Below are 13,209 nucleotides of genomic sequence, written 5' to 3'. Positions count from 1 at the left end.
ACTCATTTTTCAGGCTTTTTCCCCTTTAGTGTGTCACCTGTCATCTGTACATCCACGATTATGATACGCTAGAGGCCGCCATTTTCTTTTAAATGCTTAACCTGGTGGCCACTACTTCCTGTAGCCTTGGATAATGTTTAACGCGTCAAGTGGATCAGAGAGGGAAATGAAGTAAGACATGTCACTCTGCTCTGAGTTCAGGATACCATGAACCTCAACAAGCATCTGAATGGCGTGTGCGACGGTTTGTGATACGTGGTCTTCCCTTGCAGAGACTTTGCTCTGTTACAGTTGGTTTGTTAGTCTTTTTCTATATTACTGATACTGGCCAACAACCGGACCTAGAATGCATAGTAAGGACACATATAGTGAGTGAGTTTTTATTGTCAAATGTCAGAGCTGGATGAGTGGGGCTGTGCTCTCAGATGCTATGGCTATGAGATGTTGATAGAGGAAAAGAAACTCATGTCAGCCGGCTGTGCAGTTAAAATATAAACACTTCGCTAAACCCACCAAGAGGACAGGAAACAGCCGAACAAAGAGAGAGCGAGCTATAGTTGGTGCAGTTCATTTATTACAGATTACAGGACATGGCTCTGCTCTTCCGCGTCATTCGGAAGGTGGCAGACTTTAATACACCGAGTGAGCCTCATTCTCAATACACGATCTTTGCGGAGCTCCAGCAGCTATACATTCGGCGTTGACATATGGAGGGATTGGACGGCTGCTGCAGTGCTAGCCCGCTGTCATTCTCCGAACCATCCAGCTGTTTTAAAGATGACTGACTTTATTTTAACGTTTTAGCCCCAAGAAGCCCCCAAACAGGAAGCGGCAAACGGGAAGAGGCCAATTACACCGATACCAGCTGTCTGTCGGTGTTTACTCGCCCCTTCACGGCAGACTGAGAGCGCACCATCACCGCCAACAGTCGTAGTAACTAACTGACAGGTATGTCTTCGCCGTCTGCACGAGACACTGTCGTTAAAAAGAAGCACGTTCGATTCGCTAGCATGGAAGACGACGACGACAACGACGACCAGGAGGAGGACACCCTGTTTGACAAGAGGAAGGACACCGGCCGAGGGCTGAAGAGTGCGCTGAAGGCGGTCAAGAGGACGGTGAAGCCGGGATGTGAGGACCGGGTGGAAGTGCTCGGCGGAGGAAGGGGCGGATATGGAGCGTGCGGACGATGGATTGTCACCCTCGCGCTCTGTGCATCTTTCCTGGGCTTGGTAAATATTGGAGTGAATGAGGGAATGGTGGCTGAAAGCTGTGTGGTTTTACAGGAAAAAACATTCTATAAAAATGTACATGTGTTTCCTCAGGCCTTCATTAATTACAATTAATTCATAGGTTAGAATATCCAGGTAACGCCAATTGGCTGAGCTTGTTCTGATATGATGGTAACAGTTAGCACGACATACACCTCTGTACTCAAGGGATTCACTTATTTGTCTGGTTGTAGGGTATGCAACTATTACACCATAGCTAAGACTTGTACGGTAAGTATTCAGTTCATTTTCATCTCCACACTTCCTGTATAGATAACTACAACTTTCATGTTATTTCTGGCTGGCCTCTTGTCTTATGTGGATTCCCTCTATCCACTTCTTTCACTACTTGTTAAAAGGGTATCACGACATAAAACATAACATTCATAAGTTGGTCAGTGATACCTTTATCAGTATCAGTTGGCCCATTGTAGTGTGCCGAAGTGACTGCTCCAGTATCCTGCACAGATGGGATTTACATAGTGGTCAAACTTGCTCTTCAACTGCTTTCTCCACATCATATTACTGTAATCCTTCTGTATACAGCTTGAGTGTGTCCTTTCTTTCTTTCTCTGTTTGCACTAGGAAAAACTCAAGCACACACAGACTTACGACCAGTATTCTGGTTCACTCTCGTGAAGTTACCCCTCATTACACCCCATTACACTTCAAGCACCTTATTTGTTTTTTGTATATAAGATGACAGACAACATTTTAACAGTATTAAATATTATGGATAAAAATTAGATAGTATATGTGCATTAGAGCTTCCTTGTAGAGTTTCCATTAAAGCACTGACCTTCAGTGATTATACAGAGAAAAACTCATCACAGAGGGGAAAGAGATGTAAATTTAGCATGTTACTTATTATTGTCCCTCATGCCCTTGTACATCCATCCATCCATTAGCTGTACTGCTTATCTGTCAAAGAGCCTATGCGAGCTGACACTGGGTGAGAGGTGGGGTACACCCTGGACATATACGTTGAAAGATCTAGGCAGGATGGTTAATAGAAATACTCCTTCAGAGGAAGGAGGGAAAGATTTAGACTGTTACATGGCTTAATGACTCCTTGAATGCACCAGACCTCACAGATAAATGATATTTGAAAGGGTAGATAGATTGTAAATGGAATGATTGCCAATCGTGTAGCCTTCCCTGGCAGAGAGTCAACCCTGTTGTTGTAACCCATTACAATCATTGTAACAGTTTGCTTGTTTTTCAGGGTATGAGTGTCTCAGTTCTTGGCCCCACGTTTGAGGACCTGGCTGTGAATGTGAATAAGAACATCAGTAACATCTCCTACATCTTCGTCGGCCGCGCTGTGGGATACATCGGAGGATCCCTCTTAGGAGGCATTCTCTTTGACTGCATGAACCCCCACCTCCTGCTAGGTAATCCAGCTTTCAGATATATTTATTGTATGTATATTTAGTAGACATTGTGCTGTAGCTGCAAATGGTGCTGGTGTAAAGGTGTTGACCATCCTGGCTGCATACCTGTTCCTGAAGGCGACCTCCAAATCACACTTATCTTATAACCTTGGGTAATCACACATCACATGTATCTATAGTGTGCACATCCATTAGGCTCAGCAGGTTCATGATCTGTCCAGTTTACAGTCAGACATTCACCTCTGATCCACTAAAATAAAGACCTTTTCTCTGTTTATCTCTCTTTCCAGGTTTTTCTATGCTGGTCACAGCATTTGGAATGTGTGCAATCCCATTCTGTAAGCAGGCTCTGTTCCTCACCGGGTTCATGTCCAGCATTGGGGTATCTATGGGTATTCTGGATACAGGTAAGACAAGACTTTATGCATGAAAAAATAGTTCAAGGTCACTTTGCCTCCTTAGAAAATATAAAGCTAATGATTGAATATTAGCTTGTGTAATGAAGATCCTACACATGAAGTACACCCTCACAGGTACTTTCCACTTATTTTGGCTGATTAGACTTGGGACTCGTTTATAAATGATGTATTCTTAACGTTCCCATTATCCTCATTGCACTTGTTAGGATGCAGCATCTTGCCTCTTTATGATTCTTGATAGATGAGACATCTCAGCATGTCATATCAGGAAAAGCACAGACGTAATTGATTACATTAACAATGAGGGCACTCCACTTAGTGAGGTGGTCCCGGGGTCTTGGTCTGGTCTATTGAACATTCAGGTGCGCCGGCATGACATTGTGACTATGTGATAACAATGATTGTGTAAGTTAACTGTTTGTGAACTTACATAATCGTTTTAATTAAATCCTGGTTTCCAGTCTGTGTTAGATGGTAAATGGACTGTACTTATATAGCGCTTTTCTAGTCATATTGACCACTCAAAGCGCTTCACACTACAGGTCACATTCACCCCATTCACACAGCACTTATTCCATACACAGTGCTCTTCAACACATTCACACACCGATGCACACACACATCGGGGTCAATTTGCGGTTCAGTATCTTGCCCAAGGATACTTTGGCACGCAGACTGGAGGAGCCGGGGATCGAAACCACCGACTTCTGGTTGATGGGCGACTGCTCTACCTCCTGACCCACAGCCGCCCAATTAATTAGACAATTAAATTAAATTGAACTAAATTTATACAACAGGAGTAATCTCACTTTTCATATAGAGCAGGTCTAGACCATACTCTTTAGATTAATTACAGAGAGAGACCCAACAGTTCCCACCATGAGCAGCACTAGGAGACAGTGGAGAGAAAAAACTTCCTTTAAGAGGCAGAAACCTCGAGCAGAACCAGACTCAGGGTGGGCGGCCATCTGCCTCGAGTGGTTGGGTTGAGAAGGAGAGAGAGAGAGGGGTGGAGCTGAGACGGAGGATAGAGAATAGCAACACAGAGGACATAGCATAATGCAGATTCCGTGCAAGTCAATAAAATAAACAAGGTAATAATAGTAATGACAATTAAAGTTGTAAATGCAATGGTAGCAGTAATACTAGAAGCAGTGTAAGTAATTTGTAATTCTAGCAGCAGGTGTTGAGTGGAGTTGTAGGAGCAGCAGGAGACTTGTCATCACAGATCAGACTCTACAGCTCCAGAGGAAGAAATACCTGCAGAAAGAGACAGAAGAGGAGAGAGAGACGGAGAGCACAATACTACAGGAAAGGGAGATATCGAGTTAGTGACATGGAACATGGGATATGAATCCATACATACTGTGGAGAGAGAGAGAGAGAGAGAGAGAGAGAAAGTTTTAAGCCGACTCTTAAAGGTACAGAGGGTGTTTCTGCCTCCTGGACCCAAACTGGGAGAAGGTTCCACAGTAGAGGAGCCTGATAACTGAAGGCTCTGCCTCCCATTCTACTCTTAGAAACTCTGGGAACCACCAGTAAACCAGCATTCTGGGAGCACAGAGTCCTGGTGGGATTGTAGGGACTATGAGATCTTTAAGGGATGATGGTGCCAGACCACTAAGGGCTTTGTAGTTGAAATATGATCTCTTTTCCTAGTTCCTGTCAGTAATCGTGCTGCAGCATTTTGGATCAGCTGCAGAGTCTTTAGAGACTTGTTGGGGCCAGCCTGATAATAATGAATCACAATAGTCCAGCCTAGAAGTAACAAATGCATGGACTAGTTTTTCAGCATCTTTTTGAGACAGAAAATGTCTGATTTTGGCAATATTACACAGGTGAAAGAAGGCAGTCCTAGAAGTTTGTCTCATGTGTGAGCTTAAAGGACATATCCTGATCAAAGATAACTCAAAGATTCTTTAGCAGTGGAGCTGGAGGCCAGGGCAATGCCATCTAGTGTAACAAATTATAATGTCAGTGGTTTGATACCCCGGTTTCTCCAGTCTGTGCCAAAGTATACTTGGGCAAGATATTGAACCCCATGTTGCCCCTGATGTATCATCGGTGTGTGAATGGGTGAATGTGACGCGTAGTGTAAAGCGCTTTATAAGTACAAGTCCACTTACCATAGATCCAACTACGTCATTAGAAAATGTATTTCTGAGGTTTTCGGGGCCAAGTACAATATCTTTGGTTACAGTACAAAATCAAGCCTCAAAAGCATGTGATGTGCAATGAACGGGTGGTGAAGCGGACAATGTTCAGAACCTCATCTTCTGCTCATGTCATCTGTCTGCGCTGTTCTTACGGTTTGAAAATCCAGCAGAGGAGAAGGAGGAGGGTGTGGAACTAATTATGGTGAGGGAAAAGTGAGTGTGTGTTTTTTCCTTAATCCATATGCAAAAGCCTAAAAATTGGCCAGTGTATTTTGCTTCATTTCATACCATACTGTGATTCATGGGTTGGATCAGTGTCTTACTGAGAATTTCTGACACTGAATGTTGCTGCAGGCTGTCTTTGGTCGTCAAAGCTGTAAATCAGCCACCAGACAGAAGAACACCTCCATTACTGCACTGGCCCTTTAATTAGTTCTCGAAAATTACTGAATTATGTTCACAAGTAACTGCACTCACTCCTCAGGTAAAGTCACTGTAGCAGTGGGAACCGATGTCATGGTGCTTAGTTTGGTCATTAAGGGAGAAGCATCAGCTCATCTCCTCACATTACAGTATTATCACATTCAGTAGGAGGTTTGTGCAGATATGTGTTCTCACTGCAGACATTATGACTTGTCATTGCAGGAAAAAAGGGGGAGAGAGGAGTGTTATTGATATTAATTACAGCTGTGTTCCTTTTCTGCTTTGAAAAGAAAGAGCTGACTGGCCCCTAGCCATTAGCAATGGCAACGTAAAGTAAGCCCACTGTGAGCCAGCCCTCTGTGTCTTTAACCTCAGTGGTCTGTCTGTTCATCCATATCACCACATGTGTACACTCTGTGAGGGAATGACCACAGCTTTGTCATCACACAGAAACCTTCTTTCCACTTCCTTTTGCTGTCCAACATGGTCTACTGATGCACACTGCTGCAGAGGAAAATAAACAGTGAAAGATGTGAGGCCAATACTTTATCATTTATACATTCAGAATTTGAGTAGGCCACTTCATTCAGTTCATACACTTTAAATTAGATTCTGGATTGCATACGGTGACTTCAGAAAGTTTTCATACCCTCACTTTTTGCATTTTATTGTGTTGTAGATCTACTTTTAATGGATAATCACATTTCATCATCTATACTCAATAACCCATAATGACAAAAATGTTTTTAGAAATTATTTCAAAGTTACTAAAAATCTGAAACTGAAGTTTGATTAAATCTACAATACAATAAAGTGTGTAAAGTGAAGGGGATTGAATACTTTCTGAAACCTCTGCAAATGAAAATAATACACTTAACTGAAAAGTCACCAAGGTGATGCACTATGCAACTTCTTATGGTCTTATAAACAATGAGACAGAGATCTAAGAATAGCAGTTTGCAAGAGCTAACATGGTCACTGTGGCTGAGAAGTGTATAGAGGTGGGAGAATTTCCAGAGTAACAGCCATCACTGCAGAATTTCACCTCTCTGGGCTTAATGTGACAGAAGCCTCCCCTCAGTGGAAGTTAACAAAAAAAGACTTCAGACTGTGAGAAACAAGATTCTGTGGTCTGATGAAACCAAGATTGAAGTGTTTGGCCTCAATTCTAAGTATTACATCTGGAGGAAACCAGACGAGACGCTTAGAACTGGTTGTCCCTCTGGAAGTTTCTCCCATCTCCACACAGGCTCTTTGGATCTCAGCCAGAGTGACCATCAGGTTGTTGGCCCTTCTCCCCTGTTTGCTCAGTTAGGTTGGGTAGGCAGCTCTAAATTTCAGTATTTTTTCTAAAATTCTGTTTTTGCTTTCACATTGTGCAGTATTGAGTGTAGTGTTTGTTTTAGCATGAGGCTGCAACATAACGTGTGAAAAAAAGTGAAGGGGTATGAATACTTTCTGAATGCACTGTGGATATTCTCTGCAGCTGATTATTCTTATTTTCAGCAGAGTAAGCACAAAAAATGGAAAATTAGGCTTGATTGTTCCAGTAATGTGTGGGGTGGGAGCCATTTACTCAATATTTAATGCATAAATTGTACCTAAAAGCATTGAGCATCATTATAACTGAAAGGCTCATGTAATTAGTATTCATTCAAAACTGATTCAATAAATAAATAAATAAACAAGAGAAGAGAAATGTTACCCTCAGTTCTACAACTATCACCAACATATAGTAGTCCATACAGAGTCACCATGATAAATGTTTGTTTTGTAATCAGTGTTTTTCTCCTCTCTCTGTCAGGTGGTAATGTGCTCATATTGAACACATGGGGCGAGCAGGCAGGCCCTCACATGCAGGCTCTGCACTTCAGTTTTGCAGCTGGGGCCTTCGTGTCTCCGATCATAGCCAAGCTGCTGTTTGGGCCTGATGGGAGCAGCAGCATGGGAGCCATACCAAGCAACTCCACGCCTCCTGCCACCACAGACCAAATCACCAAAGCCCCTGATGTGCGCACAGTCATCCACTACGTCCACAGCAGGAGCAGCACCCTCAAATCCATGTGGGCCTACATTGTCATCGGCTCCTTTCTCTTCCTTATCTCCTTCCTCTTCTTCATCCTCTGCACCCGAAGCAGCACGTCACGTGACAAGGCTCGCACGTCATCAGGAAAGCCTTTGGTGGCCAAACATCACATGGCTCTGGTAGTCCTGCTCTTCTTCTTCTTCTTTGCCTATGTAGGTGCCGAGGTGGCATATGGCTCCTTCATCTTCACCTACGCCAAGGACTACGCGCACATGCCTCAGTCCCAGGCAGCTGGGCTGAACTCTCTGTTCTGGGCGACGTTTGCTGCCTGTCGTGGCTTGGCCATCTTCTTTGCAGCCTGTGTGTACCCAGGCACCCTGATCCTGCTCAGCCTGGTGGGCTCCACTGTCTCCTCTCTGCTTCTCTGCCTCTTCAACAAAGAAAAGGTGGCCTTGTGGTTTTGCACTGGTCTCTACGGAGCATCCATGGCTGCCACCTTCCCCAGTGGCATCTCCTGGTTGGAGCAGTACACCACAGTGAGTGGCCACACAGCAGCAGTCTTTGTGATGGGAGCAGCACTGGGCGAAATGGTGCTGCCTGCTCTCATAGGCTTTCTGCTGGGGAAGTTCCATGATCACCCCCTGCTGATGTACCTGTCGCTCATCACCGCAGCTTTCACCTCCATCCTCTTCCCAGTCATGTACAAGTTGGCCTCTGCCCCCAGCGGCCAGAGCAGGAAACCCCGCACCAGGGGCCGACCTGAAGCCGACGACAGTGAATTCCGTCAGGCACTGCTGGACTCAGGAGCCAATGACGAAGAGGAGGAGGAGGCGGACAACGAGGCTGATCAGTGGAACGATGCGGACTTTGAGGTCATTGAGATGGATGACACAGCAAGTCTGGTTAGTTCACCCAGCAAGGCTTCCTCTCCCCCTGATGTCACCGGTCTGACAGGGAGCTCTGCTGCTAACACCCAGGTGACAGAGCCTGTGGGTGGAGCCTCTTTCTCAGACACCATCTCTCTGGTAGGAGACTCCCCCAGACGCAAACTGCTGCTCTCTCTTGACAGAGAGAAGAGAGACTGAAATCTCGTCCTCCTGTGACTCCCAAGTGCTGTTGATCTCTCACTTAACACTAGAACAGCCATGCCTCAACATGTCTGCTCTCACTTGTTGTTCAGAATCTGGAAAGATTTAAAGACAGTTCTGATCATTTACAGTGTAGTGAAAGGAACTGAGTACTGTCTGAATCATGCAGCTTATAAAAACATACACTATGTCAACTTCAAAGTTTGCACAAAAATTCATTAGCATCTTCTGAAGCTTGATAGGAATATGAACTCCACTTTTACATGATTAATTGTTTTAATGTTTTTTATCCCTCTGTAGTACTCTGTATTGGCCTTGCTTCAGTGAGGTCAAAGGTCAGGGAAGGCTGTAGAACAGAAGCCTAGGGCTGCTAGGAATTCAGTGCCTTGCTCAAGGACGTGAAGGAGTTGAACCGTGGACACTCGTCTTTTCATCATGATGCCATCCTGCTGCCCAAAACTGATTCAGATGAATTAAATTACAATTAAAAATGTTATTTAATTTTGCACTACTGCAGTGAATGTGTGATGGTGATGGTTGTGTTCAGATTTGAATGAAGTCATTTTTGTTGCACTTTTGTAAATCTTTGATTTGGAGTTAGTTTTTGTTATGTACTGTAATGTGTCATGTGACTTGTGTGTTGTTACACTGATTTTTGAAGTTTTTAAAAAACGAAATCATTGCGAGAAGGTGTTTAAATACATTGACTTTTTATTATATCAGTCTGAAACCTCCACCCATAGCAATGTCCATTAAAAACAAACAAAAAACACCTCCTTCATTATCATCATTTTTTACATTTATACAAATACACAGATCCTGTGTACAGCTGTCAGGGGAACTGAAGATCAGAGTGTGACGTAGTTTGATGATGGGTTGTTTTTTTTGTTTTTTTTTTTTTGCACACAAAATCGGAAATGTACACAAAACCATATATGCACAAGGAAATAATAGACTCTTCATGACTTAAATTATCAAAATACAGTATTGCAACAGTCCCAGATTTTTAAAAGACTGAAATTGTTTCCAGTTTCCACACTCTATAGACAGAGTATGAAGTGTCAAATCTGCCTAAATGGACATCAGTACAATCAAGGTTAATTGAATGAAAAATGGCATCCTGTAACAGAATGCATAAAAACAGATCTGACTGCATTCATGGCCGTAGCTTTAGTTTGTCTGATGCTAATGCGCAGTGAGATTATAGATTGAGCTGTACAGGAAGTATTTACAAAACTGCAATCGTCATATAAAATGAAGTTAAGTTGATTTGGGTTTTGAATGTAAGTTGTCTTGAGTTTTGTAAGGAGCTCTTTAAAAACCAATGACTTCAAACTGCTACAGCGCGTACAAGATACAAGTCATCCTTGATTGGTCTGCGCTTTATTCCACGAGAGGCAGTCTGCAGCTGCGTCACCGAAGACACCAGCTTCACTCGGCCCATAGCAGCTAACGAAGATGGCAGCAAACAAGCATGAAGACAAACACAGACCCAAGGAGAAAGGGATCCTCTCCACAGGAGGCTCCTCTGCACGCAGGCGCGCGCACACACACACACACACACACACACACACACACACACACACACACACAAATACTTTTATAACAAATAACTTACAAGACAGAATGAAAACCCAGTGGGGTTCAATTGAAGCACCATTTAAAGTATTACAACTGAGTGGACAGTCAAACACAGGTGGAGTGATGGGGGGGGGGGGCAACAATTAGCACCAAATCAGCAGGGAGCGCTGGGGTTCAGGAGCCAATCAGAACTGCTCCAGAAGTTGTCGGAGGTAGGGGGCCTTGGAAAGCTGTCTGTTGACCTGGGCGAGCTTGTAAAGGACAGGACAGTCCAGGGACACACAGGGAACCTGCCGCTCCGCACAGCCACTGCAGTTTCTACAGATCTGGAGAAAAACGCGCACGCACACACACACACACACACACACACACACACACACACACACACACACACACACACACACACACACACACACACTCAGTCACTATTTGATAGTATTTTGGACTCCAGACTCCTGAGGCTGAGCTACAGTCTACATTCTCTTTATTTACTTTGTAGAAAAGGGGAGGGACAAGTTGAGTGCAAGATAGAAAAGGTATTTGATTATCTCTAACCTTACCTGGCCTTTCACAGTTCCTCTGATACTTTATCTATATGACTGTCAAAACAACCCGTGAAGACTGGGTCAAAGGTTGGTCTTTAAAATATTTATTGTGACATGAATCGAGGAAGTGTTTGACAAGAAGGAACAGACACCTGTGGTCAGTGACAGACAGGAGAAACAGCTCCCACAGCCTCAAGTCCTCCCCTCTGTCCTCCCACTATGTTCTTACAAAAATGCTGCTATGTCATGGCCCTTACTGAGAATGACAGTGGGGATTTCCCTCCCTTTATCTACTCAAATCTCCACATTACAGATAAGACAGAAACTGGAAGCAGCAACAAATGTGACAGAGGTTGATGGACGCTTCCAGGTTGTCCTCTTTTTCTTATTATTACACTAACGTCCTCAAATTCTACACTGAAGTCCACCTCCACTCAAAACCTTTTCTCTCTGTACCTGCAGGATTTTCACAACTATTTTGGCAGCCAGTTGTGGTCTGTGGTCGTCAGGCATCATTTTCAGCAGTTTAAATAAACAAGATTTGGATTTTCACAGCTTCTGTATAGATTCTGAGAGGGAGTAGGTGTAATTGTAAGAGGTAAATTTACTTTTTTTTTTTTTGAAAGCCTACCTCAGATAATCTTATTTCTATGCCACAAACCCACCATGTCTGGAGGGGGTCTTCAGCTAGAAACTAAACTAATATTCTTCCCACTCAGCTCCAGCCTCTCACCTTCAGCAGCTGATCTTGCCGGCTCTCCCACTGTCTCATGTCCTGGTAGAGCGTCACAGCGACTCGCTGGGGTTCGGTACGACACTGTGAGCATACGCCCAGCTGGGTCAGCTCGTCACACACGGGGCAGTGAAGTGTGGTGAAGTACTGAGAAATGGTTCCCTTCCTCCCCATTTCCTCTCCACCCAACGCAGAGGAGCAGGAAGCTTTCTGGATCTGCAGAGAGACGAGGACCACAGACAAAAAAGTCATCACAATACAACTGATGCTTTATTCACACCCAGTTGTTTTCAGGTCATATGAAGGAACCCAGTAATAACGTGGACAATGATGGTTGCTGTACACCAATTAGTTGAACTTAAACTCAACTATAATGTGGCATTTTTTGTCTGTTTCTCCACTGCTGAAATATCTTATTGAAGCCAAAATGCCTGTAATTAAATGAAGGATAACGAAGTTGGTGAGCAATAATTTTGTGGTCACGTTCATTATTTTGGTGAAGTGTGCTTGTGTTCGACCAGCAGATGGCATGTGTGCTCTGCCAGAGCAGAAGCTGACTTCAGTATTGACACAAAGGCTGAGGCAGCAGCACTGCAGTTTGATGAGTCTCATTCGATCCTCAGCAGGAAGCAGACCAGAGATTTTCCTCTCATCCTTTGTTCCCTCTCCACTAAATACACTGAATGAAAAAACAGTCGGCTTTTTTCTCTCTCTCACTCCAACCACAAACTGATCAGTTAATTAGTAGTCAGACATAAAAGTTCATTAATCAACAATTCATTCTCCAACCTCAAGCTCATTCAGATCTCTTTTTTATGATAATAAAAAATAATCAACACTGATGTGCATTGCCTCTCAACTGTAGAAGTAAAGCATGTTTATGAGGCCTCGTCCTCTCACCCTGGGGAGCTCCTGGTACCAGCTGAACACGTCCACTCCAATCAGCTGGAACATACGGGCCAGCGGCGGCAGGATCTGCTTGGTGATGTAGTAGGTGGCGTTGAGTCGGAGGCTCGGATCCTGCAGAACTTCCATGGGCCGGCGCACCAGCTGAATGAGGGGGACTCCGGGCATCCCGTACACAATCACGTAGGGCACCCGTTCACCCACGCGTGGTTCCAGGCGGCGGTCGTACGCCATCATACGCCTGACGTGGACCAAGACGCAAAAGATTTAACAAAACTAATAAAACAAACTTGACAAACTTGTTCATACAAGAACTTCTAGTTCTTCCTTTTCACTGTAAATCAGTCAAAGATCTTTTGTTTTGTTTTTTTAAATAATAAATGCAGCACCATCAAGCCTGGTTCTTTGTGTTGCTGTACTGATAAACAGCAGATAAACTGCACCAGTGCTCATGAATGAGGCTGAATATTTCCTTCTTACCCATGCTTCTGAAATCTGATTTTTTCACCCATTAAGAGCTGGGTTGCCTAGCAACAGACTCAGGTACTGTACATGCAGGCTAGTGCAGTCAGACAATGAGCACTGTGGGGAACGAGTAATTGGATTCACACTGAGCACTGTAAGTGTAGTTGACAGCATGCTCTGTCTCTCTCCTGCTCTCTGCATG

At 44.0% G+C, this 13,209-nt stretch overlaps 2 protein-coding genes across 2 annotated transcripts in view; one reads left to right on the top strand and one right to left on the bottom strand.

Moving 5' to 3' along the window:
- The first annotated feature begins 96 nt into the window (after positions 1-96).
- On the top strand, positions 97-9,549 carry mfsd4b (major facilitator superfamily domain containing 4B). The gene is made up of 4 exons (XM_018699700.2): positions 97-1,232; positions 2,497-2,665; positions 2,956-3,072; positions 7,468-9,549. Exons 1-4 carry the CDS (start codon positions 951-953, stop codon positions 8,772-8,774), a joined length of 1,875 nt encoding a protein of 624 aa, XP_018555216.1. The 5' UTR covers positions 97-950; the 3' UTR covers positions 8,775-9,549.
- Positions 9,471-13,209, bottom strand: part of rev3l (REV3 like, DNA directed polymerase zeta catalytic subunit) — a 65,711-nt gene continuing 61,972 nt past the window's right edge. The window contains 3 exon segments of the mRNA XM_051072055.1: positions 9,471-10,684; positions 11,637-11,852; positions 12,537-12,783. Coding sequence (XP_050928012.1) covers positions 10,544-10,684; positions 11,637-11,852; positions 12,537-12,783 — 604 coding nt within the window. The 3' untranslated portion in view covers positions 9,471-10,543.

Source organism: Lates calcarifer, linkage group LG7_1 (genome assembly GCF_001640805.2).
Source record: "Lates calcarifer isolate ASB-BC8 linkage group LG7_1, TLL_Latcal_v3, whole genome shotgun sequence".
Taxonomy (NCBI): domain Eukaryota; kingdom Metazoa; phylum Chordata; class Actinopteri; family Centropomidae; genus Lates; species Lates calcarifer.
This window is presented reverse-complemented; position numbering and strand designations above follow the sequence as displayed.

Bases quoted from the DNA above. Each gene is read 5' to 3' on its own strand.
- mfsd4b (XM_018699700.2), top strand. From the start codon at position 951: ATGTCTTCGCCGTCTGCACGAGACACTGTCGTTAAAAAGAAGCACGTT. The intron at 1,233-2,496 runs GTAAATATTGGA...CTTGTTTTTCAG, and splicing joins GTGCATCTTTCCTGGGCTTG to GGTATGAGTGTCTCAGTTCT. The intron at 2,666-2,955 runs GTAATCCAGCTT...CTCTCTTTCCAG, and splicing joins GAACCCCCACCTCCTGCTAG to GTTTTTCTATGCTGGTCACA.